We start from the raw sequence: 20,565 nt of genomic DNA on the forward strand, positions 1-20,565 counted from the left end.
TGTAGTACAACACAGAGAGGATTACACTGTCTAGAGGTTGTTGTACTTCATAAGTGAGTGTATATTACCATACTGCATAATATTACAAATATACCTGGTACATATTTCTCTAAAGAAGTATTTAAATAGCATCTGGACTATAATTTGTACAAAAATATAATTCACATTTTTCTCCCAAAAGGAAAGGTTTTGTGTAAACAGGAGTTTAGAAAATGTAAAGAAAATAATCTGGCTAAAGGACAAAAAGAATGGATGTGAAAATATATAAACATTGTAGGGATCACACTGGAACAAATTTTGGTTTAGCCAATTTTCTGAAATGTAGAGTATGTCTTTGAAAATCATTAAAATGTGGTCAATTTGAGGAATATTTTATTAGCCAAAGCCTAAATGATGTAGCCACTTTGTATAAAAATTAGCAACTGGCTAATTTGGCAATGTACAGGGTGAGCCCTGCATTGTAATGAAATAAATTTCATAAAATATTAAAATTAACAAGGAATACAATTTAACTGAAGACTGTCAAAAAAAAAAAAAAAAACGAAAAAAAAAAAAAAAAACGAAAGAGAAGGAAGTGTAAATAATGCAACAAAATAAATTCTCATAAAATATTAAAATTAGTAAGAAATATAATTTAACTGAAGACTGTAAAAACATTTTAACACCAATCCATCCAATGTTTGGGTGAACGTAACTCCTTCTCATATGTTGTGTGTGTTAGCTGGTACAAGACTTGGTATGTAAATCTCCCAATTACTAAGGTCATAATCCCAAAATTACCAGTCTTCCTTCTGTCTATAACAAGATTATATATTCACATATAATATAATGTACATTGTTTTACATAACTATAATATAATAATAATTATTATTACAATATTACTGTTGTTATTATTATTAGTAGTATTTTTATATTTGTTAAATATTTTAGTTGTTTGCAGTTTGTTGTAAAAAAAAAAATTAAAAATCAAAACCAATGTTTTCTACTGTAAAATATGCTTTGTTTTTTTTCACAAATAAATTAGTGTTATTGTTATTATTGTTATATGGAGAAGGCACTGTATGCTTCCAAAACTACTTTTCCCCCAGAAATACATTTATAGGCTCTTTATAAGATCGGAAAACAACAATAGCACCAATGGCATATGTTGAAAAAAAAAAAGGCTAATGTAAAAATGTCATTGATAGACCCCATTAGAAAATACAACAAAAGTGGGGGCCAACTAAGTTGTGTCATCAGTGCTTCTATGTTACCAAAAAAAAAAGAGCCAAACATATGGTCATTTTGACATAGTCATAGAGAGGAAACGCACTACATTTTTTCATTAGTTGCAAGGGATCTTTTATATGCACCATCCCACAGACAGGATAGCACATACCATGGCCTTTGGTATACCAGTCGTGGTGCACTGGCTGGAATGAGAAATAGCCCAATGGGCCCACTGACAGGGATTGATCCTAGACCAACCGCACATCAGGCATGTGCTTTACTACTGGGCTACGTCCCACCTCTTCTATGTTACTTACAAATGGCATTTGGCAATTATGGTATTTCTGTTTATTTAATGACACCATTAGAGCACATTGATTAATTAATCATCAGCTATTGCATGTCAAACATTTGGTAATGCTGACATTTAGTCATCAGAGGAAACCCGCTACATTTTTTTCTAATGCAACAAGGGATCTTTTATATGCACTTTCCCACAGACAGGAAAGCAATAACCACGGCCTTTGGCAATTATGGTATTGAACTCATTTCCATTAACTGTTGTAAAGACCAATATCAAAGCTGGCACCTGCCTGATATGGATGACAGAAAAATATGATTAACTGGATTTAATAGTAAACTATTGACCGTCTCTTGGTATATGATGATAATGAATAATCTTTATAAAAAATAGTGCTTACAAAAAACAAACAAAATTTAATAATGAAGTACTCAGTATACATGTACCATTACTAAAACAAAATGAGCTTGAAACTCCAATATAAAATTTAATAAAAAAATTTGACAAAGATTTTGCAGAGCCCCAAAAGAACTTTAAAAATGTAAAACTCTTAGCAGTAAAATAACAAACTGTACAAAGTTAGGTCATATATAGCAAAGAAAATGAAAATTGTCAAAAAAATATGCCAGCAACAAGAAGTGTATTTTTTGGGGGGGATCCTTCGTCAACCAAAATTTTGAGAATGTATTTGGTTATGAGCCATGCATTACATCATGTCGAAGTAGTTACAGTTACAATTTTGCCATGCAATGGGGAGTTTTGTTTTTCGTTTTCACTCCAAAAGCAATAATGGAATATAGAATATTTTCTACAGTAGATCTACAACTAATGCGCAAAGATAAAACAATAACCATGGGCCAAAAGCCTGAAAAACTTTGCAGGGTCTTGTGACCTTGTCATCAAAGAACAGAGACGAGAACAGTTTTCACTGTTCTCAATGTTCTCAATATGTTAATAAAGTTTGTAATTGTCTTACCTTGCAGATATCAAGAATACTGCCATATTCAGCTTAAACTTTTTTAATCCAAGAGAAAAGGAAAATTTTGATTTATTTTTCCAACTACTGAACTTGAAAAAACCAACAGTCATTCTTTGCACCCTTATTTTGTTAATAGTATGATATATTTGACAAAAGGTACTTTTTTATTTCCTTAATTTTTTTTTAACTTTAAACTTAATATTTTATCTAAAATTATGAAATATAAAAACATACTGGCATCTAAATTGTGTTGTCTGCTTTCATAACATTTTAACAGGGGTCAAGGTGAGTAGACCAGTCGTTATTTTAATGTGGCCAAGCATTGTCATAATATAGATAATTTTGAATTTGAATGACACCAGTATTCCAATGATGACACTTTTCATCTCTTTACAAATAACTGTAAACAATAAACTGGGTGCATGACATTTCCGTTTTAAGAAGGTTGGAAAAATTCCAATGAAAAATCGCCACTGAAAATTGTTTGTTAAAAAATTATTAATGCACCTGATTGTGTTTTTATAAAATTTTGTGATTAATTTTTAAATTTTCTTTTATGAAATATGGATTTCAAGTGAAATTACAGTATGATATGTTATATCTATTGTGTACGAAGCCAAAACAAACATGCGAAAAGTGACTGTCATTGACCTCAATTTATATTTGAAATGCTTTATGACTACTGTGTATATCATTAAGATGTCAACAGCCACAAGAATACATTACAACTGATGACAAGATGAAAGTGAGAGTACTAACAATATTCAAGAGATCTCGATGAATCTATCCGACATAGTCATCACATGCAAAGCGTCAGAGATATTCAAACACAAAACTAGTAAGTACAAGAGTCATATGACCATGCTCAAAAATATGTGATTGCACACTAGTCACATGACCATGCTTAAGAGTATGTGATTGGACACAAGTCACATGACCATGCTTAAGAGTACGTGATTGGTTAACCTCTTTATTAGAGGGACTGTGTTTCCATACCCGTGATCTTGACAAGTTTGAGATGCGGTCTGCAGCAAGAGAAGTAATATTAGGTGTGCAAAATTCTTCAGTCAGTTAACATTCAAATTTTAGTCTACTTGCTAGGTAATTATATCCACTAAAACACTGTCTGCATACCCTAGATTGAAATTAGAAAGACCCACTAGCCTCAGTGGTGTCGTGGTTATACCATCAAACATAAGGCTGGTAGGTATTTGGAATTTGCAGCCCGGTACCGGCTCCCACTCAGAGCGAGTTTTAACGATTCAATGGGTAGGTGTAAGACCACTACACCCTCTTCTCTCTCACTAACCACTAACAACTAACTGACTGTCCTAGACAGACAGCTCAGATAGCTGAGGTGTTTGTCCAGGACAGTGTGCTTGAACCTTAAATGGATATAAGCACGAAAATAAAAAAGAAGAGGAAGAGAAAGTCCTAATGTTTCTAGAACCACTGTCCTACCCCATCCCCACCCTCAATGAACAATTTATGCTGATACATGTACCTTCTCTTGGCATTTACATTTTCTGTTTTTATTGAATATGAAACAAGGCAAGAACATACAACCCTAATCACTGGAAAATATTACTTCAATAATGACGACAAATGTACATTAAAAATATTATGTGCTCTTTTCCCTAGAGTTTACCAATGGCAACAACCACATGGAAACAAATATGACTACTGGCAGATCATGAGTTCATACAGCTAAATGAATGTATTAAATTAATGCAGAGAGAAAAATGAGATTAGATGTTTAAAAATTAATAACCAAACATATTTATGACTAAAACTAAGGCCAATAACTCTGCTATAAGTTATTTTAATGCATGTATCTAAAATATTATCATTATTATCAGATGGTGATTCGCTATGTCAATTATCAAACTAATCTTCTTTTTTTTTAAATGTAAAACCAGTTACTATTGGACAGACAAATGAATGGATGGACAGACAAACCAATATACTGGATATACCAGAAATGAAAATATAAAATACACAATTCTAGTTTTAAAAAAATGTAACTTGTTAAAATTAAAACATTTTTTTTTAAATAAACGTAACAAAAACATAACAATAGTAAATAAATAAATAACATTTAAACATTTAAAAACAAATATCAACAGATAAATTCATTTACTTCATATAAAACATACATGAACGTGAAGTTTTTTTGGAATCTGAAATAAACAACCTCACTACAATGTATTTGGGTTTTTTTGGAAAACAGTCATACTTTTTTTTTTACTTTAAAAAAAACAAACAATAAAAATCATTCTTTTTGCACACACTAAAATACCTAAATATCTTCATGAAACTCATCCTTTGTGCTAAAATAAATATCTTATCACATGTATAACTTTTCCATTTTGTTAAAAACAGATACGTGTACAAAATGAAATACTAATGGGTGTGGGTTTTTTTTTTAGGGGATGGGGGTTGCTAAAACGGATAGTAACTACCGGTAATCAATATCACAGAAACTACTCTTTCTTTATTTCTTTTTTTTAACTTTATTAACATGCCTATATCCAAAAGATTCTGGAAGAATGGCCAGGGACTTGGCATCGGACAGAACTTAATTTATAGGAATAATTTTGACTTTATACTGAAAGGAGGTGGGGGGACTTCTCTAAACAAGCTCTAATGTTAACAAGGGACACAACTTCAACTATACGAGAGTGAAAATGAATACTGCATAATATATATTTTTTTTTATCAGTGAAAGGTCTGATATCTCTCTTCCATATGGAGTCCTATTTAAAAACTAAAACTGACAATCAAAGTATTAAGCTCTAAAGGTAAAGGTATCACAGGATGGGGCAACTCAAATATATAGAGGTTATTACCAGTGTGTTTCGGTATCATCAATATTACATTTTAGGCATAAAAACTGTATTATTTGAGTCTCTGGTGAGCATATTTTATTTTAATTCCTAATAAACACATAAGGGTAACAATCACTTTATCATTAAATCTCAAGCTTAACACAACATGTTTTTGTAAATTATACGTAACTTTAATTCCAGTCAGTCATTACTCGATATTCATATGATGTATGAATATGTATCTTTTTGAATGAGAATGACATTAACTTAGAATGAGGTCATTCTGAATATCCTTACTAAAAACATAACTAGTCCTTGATAGTTTTTCTTTTCAGAGTACTAGATCGTTTTCAATATAAATTGCTGTTGAACTTTTCTCTTTTTTTTGATGATTATAAATGCATACGTCAATTCTAGAGGGTTGCCTGTCAATAAACGTGCTGCTGTGACCTCATTAATATACATCTAATTTTCAAAGTTATCAAATTCTGAAAGTATGTGATCTTAAAAATATCACATATTTTTGATTAAATTGGATACACTACCTATTATATGATAAAGTTCATTAGGTAATGGGGCAACTGCAACATAGTTAATTACATGGGTCAACTACAAAATAATTAATTACAAGAGGCAACGGCAATATACTTAATTACACGGTGGAGCAACTGCAATATAATCTCTTAGGCAACTGCAATAAAGCTGATTATAGTCAAATACATAGTAGGGCAACTGCAATATACTTAATTACATAGTGGGGCAAATGCAATATATAGGGCTCAATTTACGAAGCCCGTTTTTCTTAAACACAGGTATTTAAGCATTGTAAATGCATATAGTTACATGCGTGTAAAGCATAAACAGGCTTTGTAAATTCAGCCCATACTTTTTAACAAGGTGCGCAACTGGAAGATAAAGTATTATACAACTGGGCAACAGTAGAATAGACCATCAGAATAAAGTTTAGAGTGACAGTAAATATGAGAGGTATTATGATGGTGAGCGGGTTTAACGTACCTCCAGCTGCACGGGGAGTGCGTCTCTTGCCGTCTCGTTTCTCGCGGTTCACGCTGAACGCCGAACCCGTCTTGAGTGCCTCCAGAAGGTTGTCCATCACACCCTCTTGGTTATCATCTGGAAAACACGACACATGGTTAGACAAGACAGAACACCATAACATACACCATTTACTACAGATCACACCCTCTTGGTTATCATCTGGAAAACACGACACATGGTTAGACAAGACAGAACACCATAACATACACCATTTACTACAGATCACACCGTCTTGGTTACCATCTGGAAAACACGACACCATACACCATTACTACAGATCACACCCTCTTGGTTATTATCTGGAAAACACGACACACGGTTAGACAAGACAGAACACCATAACATACACCATTTCCTACAGATCACACCCTCTTGGCTATCATTTGGAAAACACGACACACGGTTAGACAAGACAGAACACCATAACATACACTATTTACTACAGATCACACCCTCTTGGTTATCATCTGGAAAACACGACATACCATACACCATCACTATATATCACACCCTCTTGGTTATCATCTGGAAAACACGACACCATACACCATTACTACATATCACACCCTCTTGGTTATCATCTGGAAAACATGACACACCATTACTACATATCACACCCTCTTGGTTATCATCTGAAAAACACGACACACGGTTAGACAAGACAGAACACCATAACATACACCATTTACTACAGATCACACCCTCTTGATTATCATCTGGAAAACACATCACACAATTATACAAGACAGAACATCACACCATACAACATCTACCTCAGACACTGAAATCCTAGATAAATACATAGTAATTAATTCATATTTTACATTATGCAATCTGGTGAATGGTCCACAGTGAGATATCAGTACAGTTGTCTTAAACCTATACACTAAGTTGTATACTTAAAGAGGTTTTTTTCACTCTGGACTGGTCTGTACTGGGATGCAAACCCAGCATAACTCGTATGTCATCAAAACAAATAACATGACCAATATTGCTGGTAGCACTAAACCAAATGACTTCCAGCTGGGTCAAAGTTTAAGGTGCACCCAACTTTTGATCGAGCAGTTAATACCACAAGTCATGTGATTGGTGATAAATATGAGTGTGTTGGTTGTAAAATAATTAGTTTTATTTGGGTAAAAAAGGTATGCAATTGTATTTCATCTTGTACCACTGTGTCAAGTAGACTTGTGCTTGGGGTACCTGTAAAAAAAATACTCAAACTTTGTGCAGAACTAAGGTAGCCATAGATGCTACCCATTATCTGCTTCACTTTAAAGGTGAGGGGTGGTAGAATTTATATCTGTGGTGTATATGTCGATCGACATGCTGCAGGTAGGAAATTTAGCCACATGTTACTCTTGTTGTCTGTGGGATTTAATCTGATGGTATGTACCCTGTTGTTTTTATTTGAAATGATTACAAGGCAAGTATGGTTGTTGCTTGTACAGGCATCTTACTAAAATGGGATTGTATTCGAAATCGGAGAAGATGTGAGATTATCCAAATCTTTTCTTCATCAAAACATCAATGAAAATAAACAACATATGACTTCCATGACAAATTTGGCCATCAGTCATTGCATCATTTTCTTTAAATACTTTTTATTAAGACTGACTTTACATTCAGGTGGGAAGGGAGGAGAGTGGTGGAATCATTTAATGAAAATAAATGAATCATTATGATCTAAACTATATTAACTAAAATAATTTATTTTAAAATACACATGTGAAAGGTGTCATTTTAATGATCATGATTCAACCCCTGCAATTACCCAAGGCAATCGGCTATACCGTGGAGATTGCTCTGGAGTTTTTAATTATTCACAGCACTTTTTTGCCTTAGACTATATTCAGGTTTTTTTTCAATGGCATGGGTTTTTTTTGCCGTGGACATTTTCTTAATTACAGGGTTTGATGATTTAATTGTTTGAGAAACAATGCAGGTAGAAGATGAGTGACTTAACCTGAACACAGGTAAACCCAGGTGTTCTACTCACCTGTTGTCATGTCCAGTATCGCCACCTGTCTTGCTTTCTTCTCCTTCTTCTCTCTCTCAGCCTTTTCTTTCGCTTCTTTAGCTCGACGGATACGATCTTCTGTTTCTTGCATTTTCTGGTTGTCTTTAACACATTGCTAAAAATAAAAATTTACATTTTGAAAAAGTACATAACTGAACATTACTACTAAGCACTTTCAGCTCCAATAGAAATCTGCTTCAAAAGACCTTTTGATACTTAATCTGGTTAACAATGAAACTAGAAATGATCTAGTGCAATAAATTCAAAATGGAAATACAGAGTCAAATCAACAAGGGTCAATATTTTCGAAGCTATCTTAATGATATCATAAAACCATTGTAGGCTATTATGAAGGAAGGAATTGTTTCATTAAACAACACACTCAACACATTTTATTTACGGTTATATGGTGTTGGACATATTGTTAAGGACCACATACTGTAGATATTGATGGAGGAAACCCGCTGTCGCCACTTCATGGGCTACTCTTTTCGATTAGCAGCAAGGGATCTTTGAAAAATAGTCTTAGAGAGGAAACACACTACAATTTTCCAATAGCAGCAAGGGATCTTTTATATGCACCATCGCACAGACAGGACAGCAAATACTGCAGCCTTTGATATACCAGTTGTGGTGCACTGGTTGGAACAAGAAATAGCCCAATGGGCCCATCAATGGGCTACATCCCATTTAATACAAAATAATGATAAGATATAAAAAAAAGTCACTACTCACCGCTAATCCATCCTTGAATGTTTTGATATCACTAAATAGTTCCTCAATTGCATACTTCTTGGGATCAAAGGTCAGATATTTGGCCAGTCCGAGGAAAAGAGATTCCAGTTTTTTGTACATTGTGTTTAGAACTTCGTACTGTTCTCTTGCAGTGGCCAGAAATACGTACACAAGGTCAAGGACTTAAACATGATTACAACACTTCAGATCACATGACAAAGTTAGTCTTAATCTAACAGACAAAGATATGGCTTAACATGAAACAAAATAATAATGAATAAAAGATAGTAATTGTTATCTAAGTACATATGTATAAAATGTCATTCTCGGGGTGTCTGATGGGATTGGGAGAATTAACATAATCTAATTATAATTGGATTTTTTTTTATTGATTTTTTTGAGGCCACTGAATGATGCAAAGCGCAATTATTAAATTAATTTATTAGAACAAACATAATTACAAAACTATTTACACATCAAATTGAATTTTTCAGGGTCTCTTGCTTTTCTGAAGCAGCTTATGTGTGGTACCGCAGAATGCCAGGATAAATCACTTAAAGAATTCATTTTTAGATGCCAGAATTCAACCTCTATTTTTGTACTATCTTTATACATGCACAACAAAAGAAATCTTAGGAAAAACCAACAGCCACCTGGGTAAAAACAAAAAAGGCAACTGATAGTTCTGGGGAGTTTTCCACTATCAACATTTCGTCCCATAAACCAGCTCAGTTGAGGTTACAGAAGACGTTTGGCTCTCACTCTATATAACCAGGTTCTTGTATTACAAAGGATATATTCATGACGTCTGGAAATCTGTCACCTTCCTCCAAGGTCATCTTACTGATATTCTTCAGGTCGATGTCCAGCTGATTGAGTTGTTTCTCCATCTGCTTCAGATTCTTTTGTAGAACTTCATCCGACACTACAAAAAAAACACCAGTCACACTACAGCATAAACATGATATCAGACACTACAACAAAAACATCAGTCCAATACTAGAAAACATATGTCATGGGCAGAACTCTCTCACCACCCTCCACATATTTATACTACTCAAAAGAATTTAAGGGTCAAACATTTATAACCAAATAAGTTTCAGAGTGTATTAGATTGATGATGTAAACTACACCAATTTTTTTATTTATTGTTCCATATTTACAAAAACCCACAAATAAACGTCACTGTATACAAGAAAGTCACATGACATGCTGTCAAAGTTGAAGGTTGTCAAACATGGATTTTACACATTAGAACATTCGTTTAATAGTGTGTGAATCCACCCCTGGCGCGAATACACTCGACACATCGTTGCCTCATGCTGTTGATCAGACGCCTGAAGAACTCTTGGGGAATGGCCTGCCACTCTGCCATAAGAAGTTGACCCAGATCATGAAGGTTGGCCGGAGGGGCATAGTTATCCCGAACTCTCCTGCCTAATTCGTCCCAGGTGATCTCTATTGGGGCCAAGTCAGGCGAATATGCTGGCCAATCCATCCTGGCGATACCTTGTTGTCTGAGAAAGTCCGTTACCACCCTGGTGCGGTGGGGTCTGGCATTGTCATCCTGCAGAACTGCCCCGCAGCCAATCTGCTGAAGGCCTGGGAGAACCAACGGCCGGATAATCTCATTCAGATAGCGGATTCCATTCAGATTGCCATCCACCACATAGAGGGGGGTCCTGTGGTGGATAGAGATGCCGCCCTACACCATGACGCTGCCACCACCGAACAGGTGACGTTGTCTAACGTTAACGTCAGCGAAGCGCTCCCCAGGACATCTGTAGACACGAACCCAACCGTCGTTGAACTGGAGACTAAACCTGGACTCATCAGTGAACATCACTCGACCCCACTGAACATGTTGCCACCGCAGATGAAGCGTGCACCAGTGACGTCTGGCCGTTCTGTGACGTGGTAGGAGTGGTGGTCGAACAGCCTGGCGACGGCAGCGTAGATTATTGGCTCTCAGACGATTGCGTATGGTTTGATCAGACACTCGAGTTCCAGTCGCAGTCCGCAGATTGTCACGTAATCGGCGTGCAGTGGTTGTGCGTTGACGTAGAGCCATATTGGTGATGTAGCGGTCCTCTCTATTTGTACTGCTTCGGGGTCTTCCCAAACGTGGACGATTTCGAACAGAATTCGTTGCTTGGTACCGTTGCCAGTCGGCCAACGACACTCTGACTGACACCAAGTCTCAGAGCAACATTCCTTTGTGTATTGCCATCCTGAAGCCAAGCAATAGCCCTTCCTCGATCTTCGATAGTCAGTTGAAGTCGTACCATTGTCAAATTTAGAGTGTGCACCGTACACGAACGCAAGCTCCAATTATACGGAAATTCAGCATTGGGAACATGGAATACACGTGCAAAGCGTGCAAATGAAGCGCTTTGTGAAAAAGCAAGTTATGGGCACTTAGCAGACCTTTCGCTTTCGCCCTAATTTACGTGCAAATGTAAGCATGTTTTCGCCATTAGAACTAGTCGACAGTGTCAATGACAGTGGATTTTAATTCATTTATGGGTTGCTTAGACCCACTTTCGTCAAAATGGAACAATACCATGCGTGACATTATGGTCTAGCTAATATAATTGACATTCAGAAAATAATGTCGAAAATATCGTCTGACCCTTAAATTCTTTTGAGTAGTATATATTAATTCCATCATCTAAATTGGAGGAACAATTATAGTTAACATTTGCCCACACAATTTTTTTTTTCCCATTGCCCCATTTCCTTTCACTCCTTTGAATTCCATCTCATTTCTTCCCGATCTGGCAACTCCTCGTATCTTTCAACTTTTTTCACTGTCCACCTCCACATCCCAGTCCTTGTCTCTCCAACCGCGACATGTGCATGTATCTTGTGGCTATCTGTGCCACATACATGCCATTCTCCATCACATTTAGCTATGGGCTTTTTTGCTTTTTTTTTTAAATATTTATTTTCTCCAGTCCATTCTAGCTATGGACTTAGCGTGACCACTTCGGGGAGTGTTCAGTAGTTACTGCTGGCATTGTTAAGAGGCACCTGTGACTACTTACTATACACTCCTACTACCGGCGGTCATTAGTTAGCGCCGTGGGTCAGACCAGCTTTTCCCACACAATTGATTCTGGATTTGTATAATCTATCATCAATCAGTAGAGCAAAACCGATAAATTTTCGATCACACTGGATCACACCACCACCTTACAGTTGAACCAGTGAGAAGGACGTTACCTCTGGCCACCCAGTCCACGTGAGTTATCTCATCCATGATCATAACACCACCTTACAGTTGCACCAGTGAGAAAGACGTTACCTCTGGCGGCCCGGTCTGCATGAGTTATCTCATCCATGATTATAACACCACCTTACAGTTGCACCAGTGAGAAAGACGTTACCTCTGGCGGCCCGGTCCACGTGAGTTATCTCATCCATGATCATAACACCACCTTACAGTTGCACCAGTGAGAAAGACGTTACCTCTGGCGGCCCGGTCCGCGTGAGTTATCTCATCCATGATCATAACACCACATTACAGTTACACCAGTGAGAAAGACGTTACCTCTGGCAGCCCGGTCCGCGTGAGTTATCTCATCCATGATCATAACACCACCTTACAGTTACACCAGTGAGAAGGACGTTACCTCTGGCGGCTCTGTCTGCGTGAGTTATCTCATCCATGATCATAACACCACCTTACAGTTACACCAGTGAGAAAGACGTGACCTCTGGCGGCTCTGTCCACGTGAGTTATCTCATCCATGATCATAACACCACCTTACAGTTACACCAGTGAGAAAGACGTTACCTCTGGCGGCTCTGTCCACGTGAGTTATCTCATCCATGATCATAACACCACCTTACAGTTACACCAGTGAGAAAGACGTTACCTCTGGCGGCTCTGTCTGCGTGAGTTATCTCATCCATGATCATAACACCACCTTACAGTTACACCAGTGAGAAAGACGTTACCTCTGGCGGCTCTGTCCACGTGAGTTATCTCATCCATGATCATAACACCACATTACAGTTACACCAGTGAGAAAGACGTTACCTCTGGCGGCTCTGTCCACGTGAGTTATCTCATCCATGATCATAACACCACATTACAGTTACACCAGTGATAAAGACGTTACCTCTGGCGGCTCTGTCTGCGTGAGTTATCTCATCCATGAAGCCCAACAACTCGGGATACTTCTTCTCAATCGTCTTCGCCAGAAAATGAAGCATCGTCAGCTTACCATCCCGAGTCTTTGTGTTACTCAACTGAAATAGGAAAAACAAATGTTTTTTGTATTGCATTTCAGTAAAAAAAATTTTTTTAGAAAATAACTTGGCTACAGTTCATGACGAGTGAAAATTATTTTACCCAGGACATACATTTTATAATAACTGATAACTCATTTATTAGCCTTTGTTAATTCTTTGAATGAAAGATCTTTCATAAAAAAAAAAATCACCTATAATCCATTTATTTATGACTTTCTACCAAACACAGTTTCAAATGTGCTTAGGTGTCAATGAAGAAACATGTGACTTTCCTTTCCTCAGCGGTGGGTATTGGTGAAATGTAAAAAAAGAGGAAATCTAGAAGGGTCCTGGAAATTCTTGAAATCCTAGGTTAAAATCTGTGCCATCTGACACATTTTGGAGGAAAGGACGATTAAAATGTGAGGAAACGCAATGTTCCATGAGGAAAACAGCTGATCCGAGGAGAATTCCCACTCCTGTTTCCACTTTAAAACCGTTGGCTGGACGTAGCCTGGTAGTAAAGCACTCACCTAATGCATGGTCGGTCTTTGATCAATCTCTGTGGGTGGACCCATTCAGCCATTTCTCGTTCAAGCCAGTGCTCAACAACTGATGTAATAAAGGCTGTTGTATGTACTGTCTGTGGGATCGTTTGTTTTGTTTAGCGACACCACTGGAGCACACTGATTAATTAATCATCGGCTATTGGATGTCAAACATTGGGTAATTCTGACTCGACTCTTAGTCATCAGAGGAAAACGGCTACATTTTTCCTAATGCAGAAAGGGATCTTTTATATGCACTTTCCCACAGACAGGAAAGCATATACCACAGCCTTTGTCCAGTTGTGGTGCACTGGTTGGAACGAGAAAAAGCCAATCAGGTGCATGGATCCACCAAGATGGTTCGATCCTGCGACACAAGCACCTCGAGCGAACACTCAACTGACTGAGCTAAATCCCAACCCTGTACTGTCTGGTGGTGGCTGCATGTAAAAGATCCTTTGTTTCTAATATGTGGTTGAAGCGGTTTTCCTCAGTCATTATAGGTGTGGTCCTTAACCGTTTGTCCGACGACAAATAACTGTATTTAAAATGTGTTGAGTGAGTCATTCAATAAAACAGTTTTTGAAAACGTAACAGCTTACATTAGTAAGAAGTCGTGAAATTTGACGTTCTTTTTTACAGAGGAAGAAGAAGGAAATGTTTTATTTAATGACGCACTCAACACATTTTATTTACAGTTATATGGCGTCAGACATATGGTTAAGGACCACACAGATATAGAGAGAGGAAACCCGCTATCACCACTTCATGGGCTACTCTTTTCTATTAGCAGCAAGGGATCTTTTATATGCACTATCCCACAGACAAGATAGTACATACCATGGTCTTTGTTACACCAGTTGTGGAGCACTGGCAGAAACGAGAAATAGCCAAATGGGGCCACCGATGGGGATCGATCCTAAACTGACTGTGAATCAAGCGAATGCTTTACCACAGGGCTATGTCCCGCCCCTTTTTGACAGAGGAAGATCTGAAAGCAGGACCACTTACTTTAGTGAGGAAGCTAATATCGAAGCCGATGGACTGGGCGTTCCTGGAACCCGCGTTGAGGTAGTTTCCCATCAGCAGAATCAACTCCAGAATCTTCTTGAACTTCTTACTGTTCTTCACCTCCTCACACGCTTCAGTGGCCGCCACCAAATCCTGTTCATACAAACCATATGTCAACCAAATTTCTAGACTATATTTTAAAATTTGTGTTAAAGAAAAACAAAATGTAACCACCAAACGCTTGTCGTCGAAGCAAGCTAACAGCCGAGTTGATAGCGAACAAGCATTCTGAGAGTACTGCTAAAGCAATATATGTCCCCTACTGGCTCAACAAATTTCTGTATCTCCTAAGTTCAAGGGCCATAACTCTGAAAAATGGATAAATTTCATGAAGTCAAACTTGATCTGTAACAGAACATAATAAAGCTATACACAAATGTTTAGCTCAATATCTCAAGGCAGTGTGAAAAACAAATCCGGAAAACTATATGTGAGGCAGAGAGATGGAGAGAGACATACAGACAGAAGGACGAAGATGAAACCTATAGTCCCCTCCAGTTGGACCGGTAGGGTACTAAAAGTTTGTTTTGTTTAACGACACCATTAAAGCACATTGATTTATTAATCATCGGCTATTGGATGTCAAACATATGGTCATTTTTACACAGTGATAAAGAAGAAACCCGCTATATTTTTCCATTAGTAGCAAGGGATCTTTTATATGCATCATCCCACAGACAGGATAGCACATACCACGACCTTTGATATACAAGTCGTGCACTGGCTGGATCGAGAAATAGCCCAATGGGCCCACTGATGGGAATCAATCCTAAAACGACCGCGCATCAGGTGTGCTTTACCACTGGGCTACATCCCGCCCCGGTAGGGTACTAATAACAAGAAATTAGCATGGATAGCCACAGGACACAAGCTCATGTGGTAGTGACAAGGACTGGAATGTAGATTCGGATAGGAACATGATGATACAAAAGACACACAGTGGGTAGGAAAAAACTGAAACAATTTCAAGAACATTTAACAAGATGTTAGAAATATGAAAATAGTTTGCATACACTTGTACACTAGTACACAAAACTTGTACGCTAGTTATATAGGGAATAACTGGTTATTCGACCTGAGCAGGATAACGCCAATATCTTAAAACAGTAACCAGTTTTTTCTTTTATTCTGCAATCCTACGACAATGACCGGCCTCGGTGGCGTCGTGGTTAGGCCATCGGTCTACAGGCTGGTAGGTAATGGGCTCGGATCCCAGTCGAGGCATGGGATTTTTAATCCAGATACCGACTCCAAATCCTGAGTGAGTGCTCTGCAAGGCTCAATGGGTAGGTGTAAACCACTTGCACCGACCAGTGATCCATAACTGGTTCACCAAAGGCCATGGTTTGTGCTATCCTGCTTGTGGGAAGCGCAAATAAAAGATCCCTTTCTGCTAATCGGAAAGAGTAGCCCACGTAGTGGCGACAGTGGGTTTCCTCTCAAAATCTGTGTGGTCCTTAACCATATGTCTGATGCCATATAACCGTAAATAAAATGTGTTGAGTGTGTCGTTAAATAAAACATTTCTTTCTTTCTTTCCTATGGGAATAGTTAGAAAATCATTATTTATTCCAGTTTTGTGTACGCAAATCGAGTATCGCCAATCTAGCAAGGCGTTTGCTGTATGACATCATACAAGGTACATGACATCATTTTTTGTAAGACACTAGCTACATTCTGTAACATTCAAAAAGCGTTTCTAAACTCTTAATTCATAATAAATATACAAGTTTTGTATTGTTATCGCAAAACCAGAAGTTATTTGTATTTACTGTACTTAAACAAATGATTTAAAGAGTATGTTTATTGAAAATCTAGTCTGAAACACTCGAGTCGAGTCAGGCTTATGTCACGTGACCTAGATTTTTGGTCAGTAACCAAAAATATAGAGATTTATCTAGTCATTATATCTTGCGGGATAAAAATATATGTGACACTCACCGGCCTAATGTCGGCAACTAACTCTGGAAATCTCATTTTAAACAACATGGAATTCAGTCGAGGAGTGATTCGTTTGATAGAGGACATCTGAAAATAAATAAAAACACAGGTTGATACTTAATTTAATAATCATGTTCAATATGACTTACTACAGGAAACTAAACATAGAAAAACAACAACAACAAAAAAAACACCCCAAAACATTGATATACTTTAAGTTATAAACTACACATATTATAATCACTTGTTTTAGAAAAACTAGATTGTTTCAAATACACGACACAACAGTCTTGCAATATTTATTCAAATGCATAAGTTGGTAATATTTATTCCAATGTATATTCTGGTAATATTTATTCCAATTTATATTCTGGTAATATTTATTCCAATGTATATTCTGGTAATATTTATTCCAATGTATATTCTGGTAATATTTATTCAAATGTATATTCTAGTAATATTTATTCAGTTGAATGACATGTGTGGTTTGCTGCTTCAGTCACACAGATACATCTTCAATAAAAGTAATTCTATCAAAGAAACACAACTCATGTTCTACCACTACACAAATTTGATCTGGCTTCAGTTGTGTAAATAGTAGTATATTACATCAAGAACAGATAACTCACAAAATGTTCCCCAACTCATTTCTTACCAACTCATTTCTTACCAACTCATGTCCTACCACGACACAGAACTGTTCTGGTGAACAAAATGTTCCCGACTCATGTCCTACCACAACACAGAACTGTTCTGGTGAACAAAATGTTCCCGACTCATGTCTTACCACAACACAGAACTGTTCAGGTGCCGTTATACAGATATAAAGTATATTATATCAAGGACAGATAACTCATGTCTTACCACGACACAGAACTGTTCAGGTTCCGTTATACAGATATAAAGTATATTATATCAAGGACAGATAACTCATGTCTTACCATGACACAGAACTGTTCTGGTTCCGTTATACAGATATAAAGTATATTATATCAGGACAAATAACTCATGTCTTACCACGACGGAACTGTTCTGGCTCCGTTATACAGATACAAGTATATAATATCAAGGACAGATAACTCATGTCTTACCACGACACAGAACTGTTCTGGTTCCGTTATACAGATATAAGTATATGATATCAAGGACAGATAACTCATGTCTTACCACGACACAGAACTGTTCTGGTTCCGTTATACAGATATAAGTATATGATATCAAGGACAGATAACTCATGTCTTACCACGACACAGAACTGTTCAGGTTCCGTTATACAGATATAAAGTATATTATATCAAGGACAGATAACTCAGGTCTTACCACGACACAGAACTGTTCAGATTCCGTTATACAGATATAAAGTATACTATATCAAGGACAGATAATTCATGTCTTACCACGACACAGAACTGTTCTGGTTCCGCCAGATCATTATAGTCGTCCTTGAGACTGGCCAGCTTGTTGATTTCCTCCGGCGTCGGCATGTATTTTATCAGCTGTTCCAGGAAACCACTTGGTAGGTTTTCTTCATCAAACTCAAGTATCCGCCTCTTTATTTCCTTATATGGAACTTTCACAGACCCAAGCAAAATGGCTGAAAGGAAGAAGAAGAAGGAAATGTTTTAATTAACGACACACTCAACACATTTTATTTAAGATTATATGGCGAAGGACATATTGTTAAGGACCACACATATATTGACAGAGGAAACCCGCTGTCGCCACTTCATGAGCTACTCTTTTCAATTAGCAGCAAGGGATCTTTTATATGCACCAGCCACCAGACAGGATAGCACATACCACGGCCGTTGATATCCCAGTCATGGTGCACTGGATGAAGCAAAAAATAGCCCAATGGGTCCACTGACGGGGACCGATCCCAAATGGACCGTACATCAAGCAAGTGCTTTACCACTGGGCTAAGTCCAGCTCCCTGGCTGAAAGGAAACAAGAAATCATTCATAGAATGTCTGTCCATGTTTACATCTTTGACAGTACTCCACAAATGTAAGTAAACAAGTCACCATGACAAGAAATTAATTTATCACCTGTGAAAAATTGGCTACTGGTATGTTATCTTTAGGTATGTTATCTTTATACTAATTTGAAAAAACAAATGATCCATATATAGGTTTACACCATCCATACAAAACAGCGGAGCGGATAATTTTAACATGCTCATATACCACCAAGGTTTCGAGCATGTCTCTCCCGGGTCCTGTCTCTGGATAGCCAGGGGCATGACTCCGGACTGAAATTCATACAAATCAGCCATATTTCTATAACAGTTCTAGAAGTTGTAGGAAAATGGGACTAGGCTACAGATTTTCAAAGCTGTCTTAGCACTATGACATCATTAAAAACAATCATAGGCTAGGTTTTCACTACAGTTTTATGATAACATAGTGCAAAGATAGTTCAGAAATATGGACCAAAATCTGGTGATAAAAAAACAGAGTTTGTACTTAAACAGAACATTATTTTTGTTGCAAATCATGTTACAATAAGAAAGAAAAAAGTTTGTTTTGGTACTTCTGACTCGTAGTCATCAGAGAAAACCCGCTACATCTTTCCTAATGCAGCAAGGGATCTTTTATATGCACTTCCCACAGACAGGATATCGTATACCAAAGCCTTCATGGTGCACTGGCTGGAACGAAAAATAGCCCAATGGGCCCACCGACGAGGATTGGACTTACACCGACCACACATCAAGCGAGTGCTTTACCACTGGGCTACGTCCAGCCCCGTTACAATAAGAAGTGCTATTGTCCGAACCAAATTGTTAACAACTACGAAAAATTACTCTCCTACCTTTAATTGCTGTTAGATTTCCTCCAAAGATTGTCCAGACACAAATCTTGAAAAAACCATTACAATGACAGATTCCACATACCAGATGATAACCATGTCACCTATATCGACTTCGCTGAGAGCGCATAGGGAAAAAAGCATGTAATTTTGTATCAGCTGCCATTTTGACTTTTTATGGAATATTCTTCAAGAGGGGTGAAAGGATAGTACTTAATCTAACAACATCATAACATGTTATGATATAAAATCAAACGTGATGACGTCATATTGTTAATTTTTTTTTATTATTATTTTTAAAGATACACTAGAGATCATCGTTTAATTGTGTCTAGCCACCAGCGTAACTGCAACATGGCATAAAGAAAACTGCATGTATTGCAATCTTAGCAAAGACGTTTCTCGTGTGTGGAATCTGTATAGTTTGTAAACGGCAATTAGGAGAGTAGTTTTTGTAGTTGTTAACAATTTGGTTCAGACAATAGATGAAATTCTCTTCATTACATTTAGTTTTGTCTAGCCAGCAGCGTAACTGTACATATAAAGTAACAGTATTTGTAGTATATTTTCTATTTGTTTAGTGTGCTAATAAGTTTACATTGGTGGCTGGTGATTAAGAAAGTAATTCTTATTTTTGCGTTTACATTCTATATAAAACATTTCTTAAACTGGGTGTGAATACTCGTTAGATTCATAGCTAAATATGCATAAAGAATTAAACATACTGGTTTTGAGATTTCGCCTGTCATAATATTAAACTTTATCAAATGATTTTTTTAATATATCACCCACATGCAATTATATTAAGCTAAAATATATAAAA

The 20,565-nt window shown here is 37.0% G+C and overlaps 1 protein-coding gene across 6 annotated transcripts in view; it reads right to left on the bottom strand.

The window, feature by feature from the left end:
- LOC121376002 (protein diaphanous homolog 2-like) overlaps positions 1-20,565 on the bottom strand; it is an 84,051-nt gene that overhangs the window by 13,334 nt on the left and 50,152 nt on the right. For 2 of the 6 annotated variants that reach the window (XM_041503754.1, XM_041503753.1), the window contains exons 17-24: positions 18,329-18,525; positions 16,932-17,018; positions 14,931-15,083; positions 13,260-13,389; positions 9,930-10,057; positions 9,133-9,297; positions 8,377-8,512; positions 6,336-6,452 (exon numbers count right to left, since the gene is read on the bottom strand). In XM_041503754.1, coding sequence (XP_041359688.1) covers positions 6,336-6,452; positions 8,377-8,512; positions 9,133-9,297; positions 9,930-10,057; positions 13,260-13,389; positions 14,931-15,083; positions 16,932-17,018; positions 18,329-18,525 — 1,113 coding nt within the window. Of the gene's footprint in view, positions 1-3,456; positions 3,516-4,646; positions 4,671-6,335; positions 6,453-8,376; positions 8,513-9,132; positions 9,300-9,929; positions 10,058-13,259; positions 13,390-14,930; positions 15,084-16,931; positions 17,019-18,328; positions 18,526-20,565 lie in introns of all 6 variants that reach the window. The other 4 variants (XR_005958383.1, XM_041503752.1, XM_041503757.1 and 1 more) reach the window with 4 other exon arrangements.

The sequence above is a fragment of the Gigantopelta aegis genome, chromosome 6 (assembly GCF_016097555.1).
Source record: "Gigantopelta aegis isolate Gae_Host chromosome 6, Gae_host_genome, whole genome shotgun sequence".
Classification (NCBI taxonomy): domain Eukaryota; kingdom Metazoa; phylum Mollusca; class Gastropoda; order Neomphalida; family Peltospiridae; genus Gigantopelta; species Gigantopelta aegis.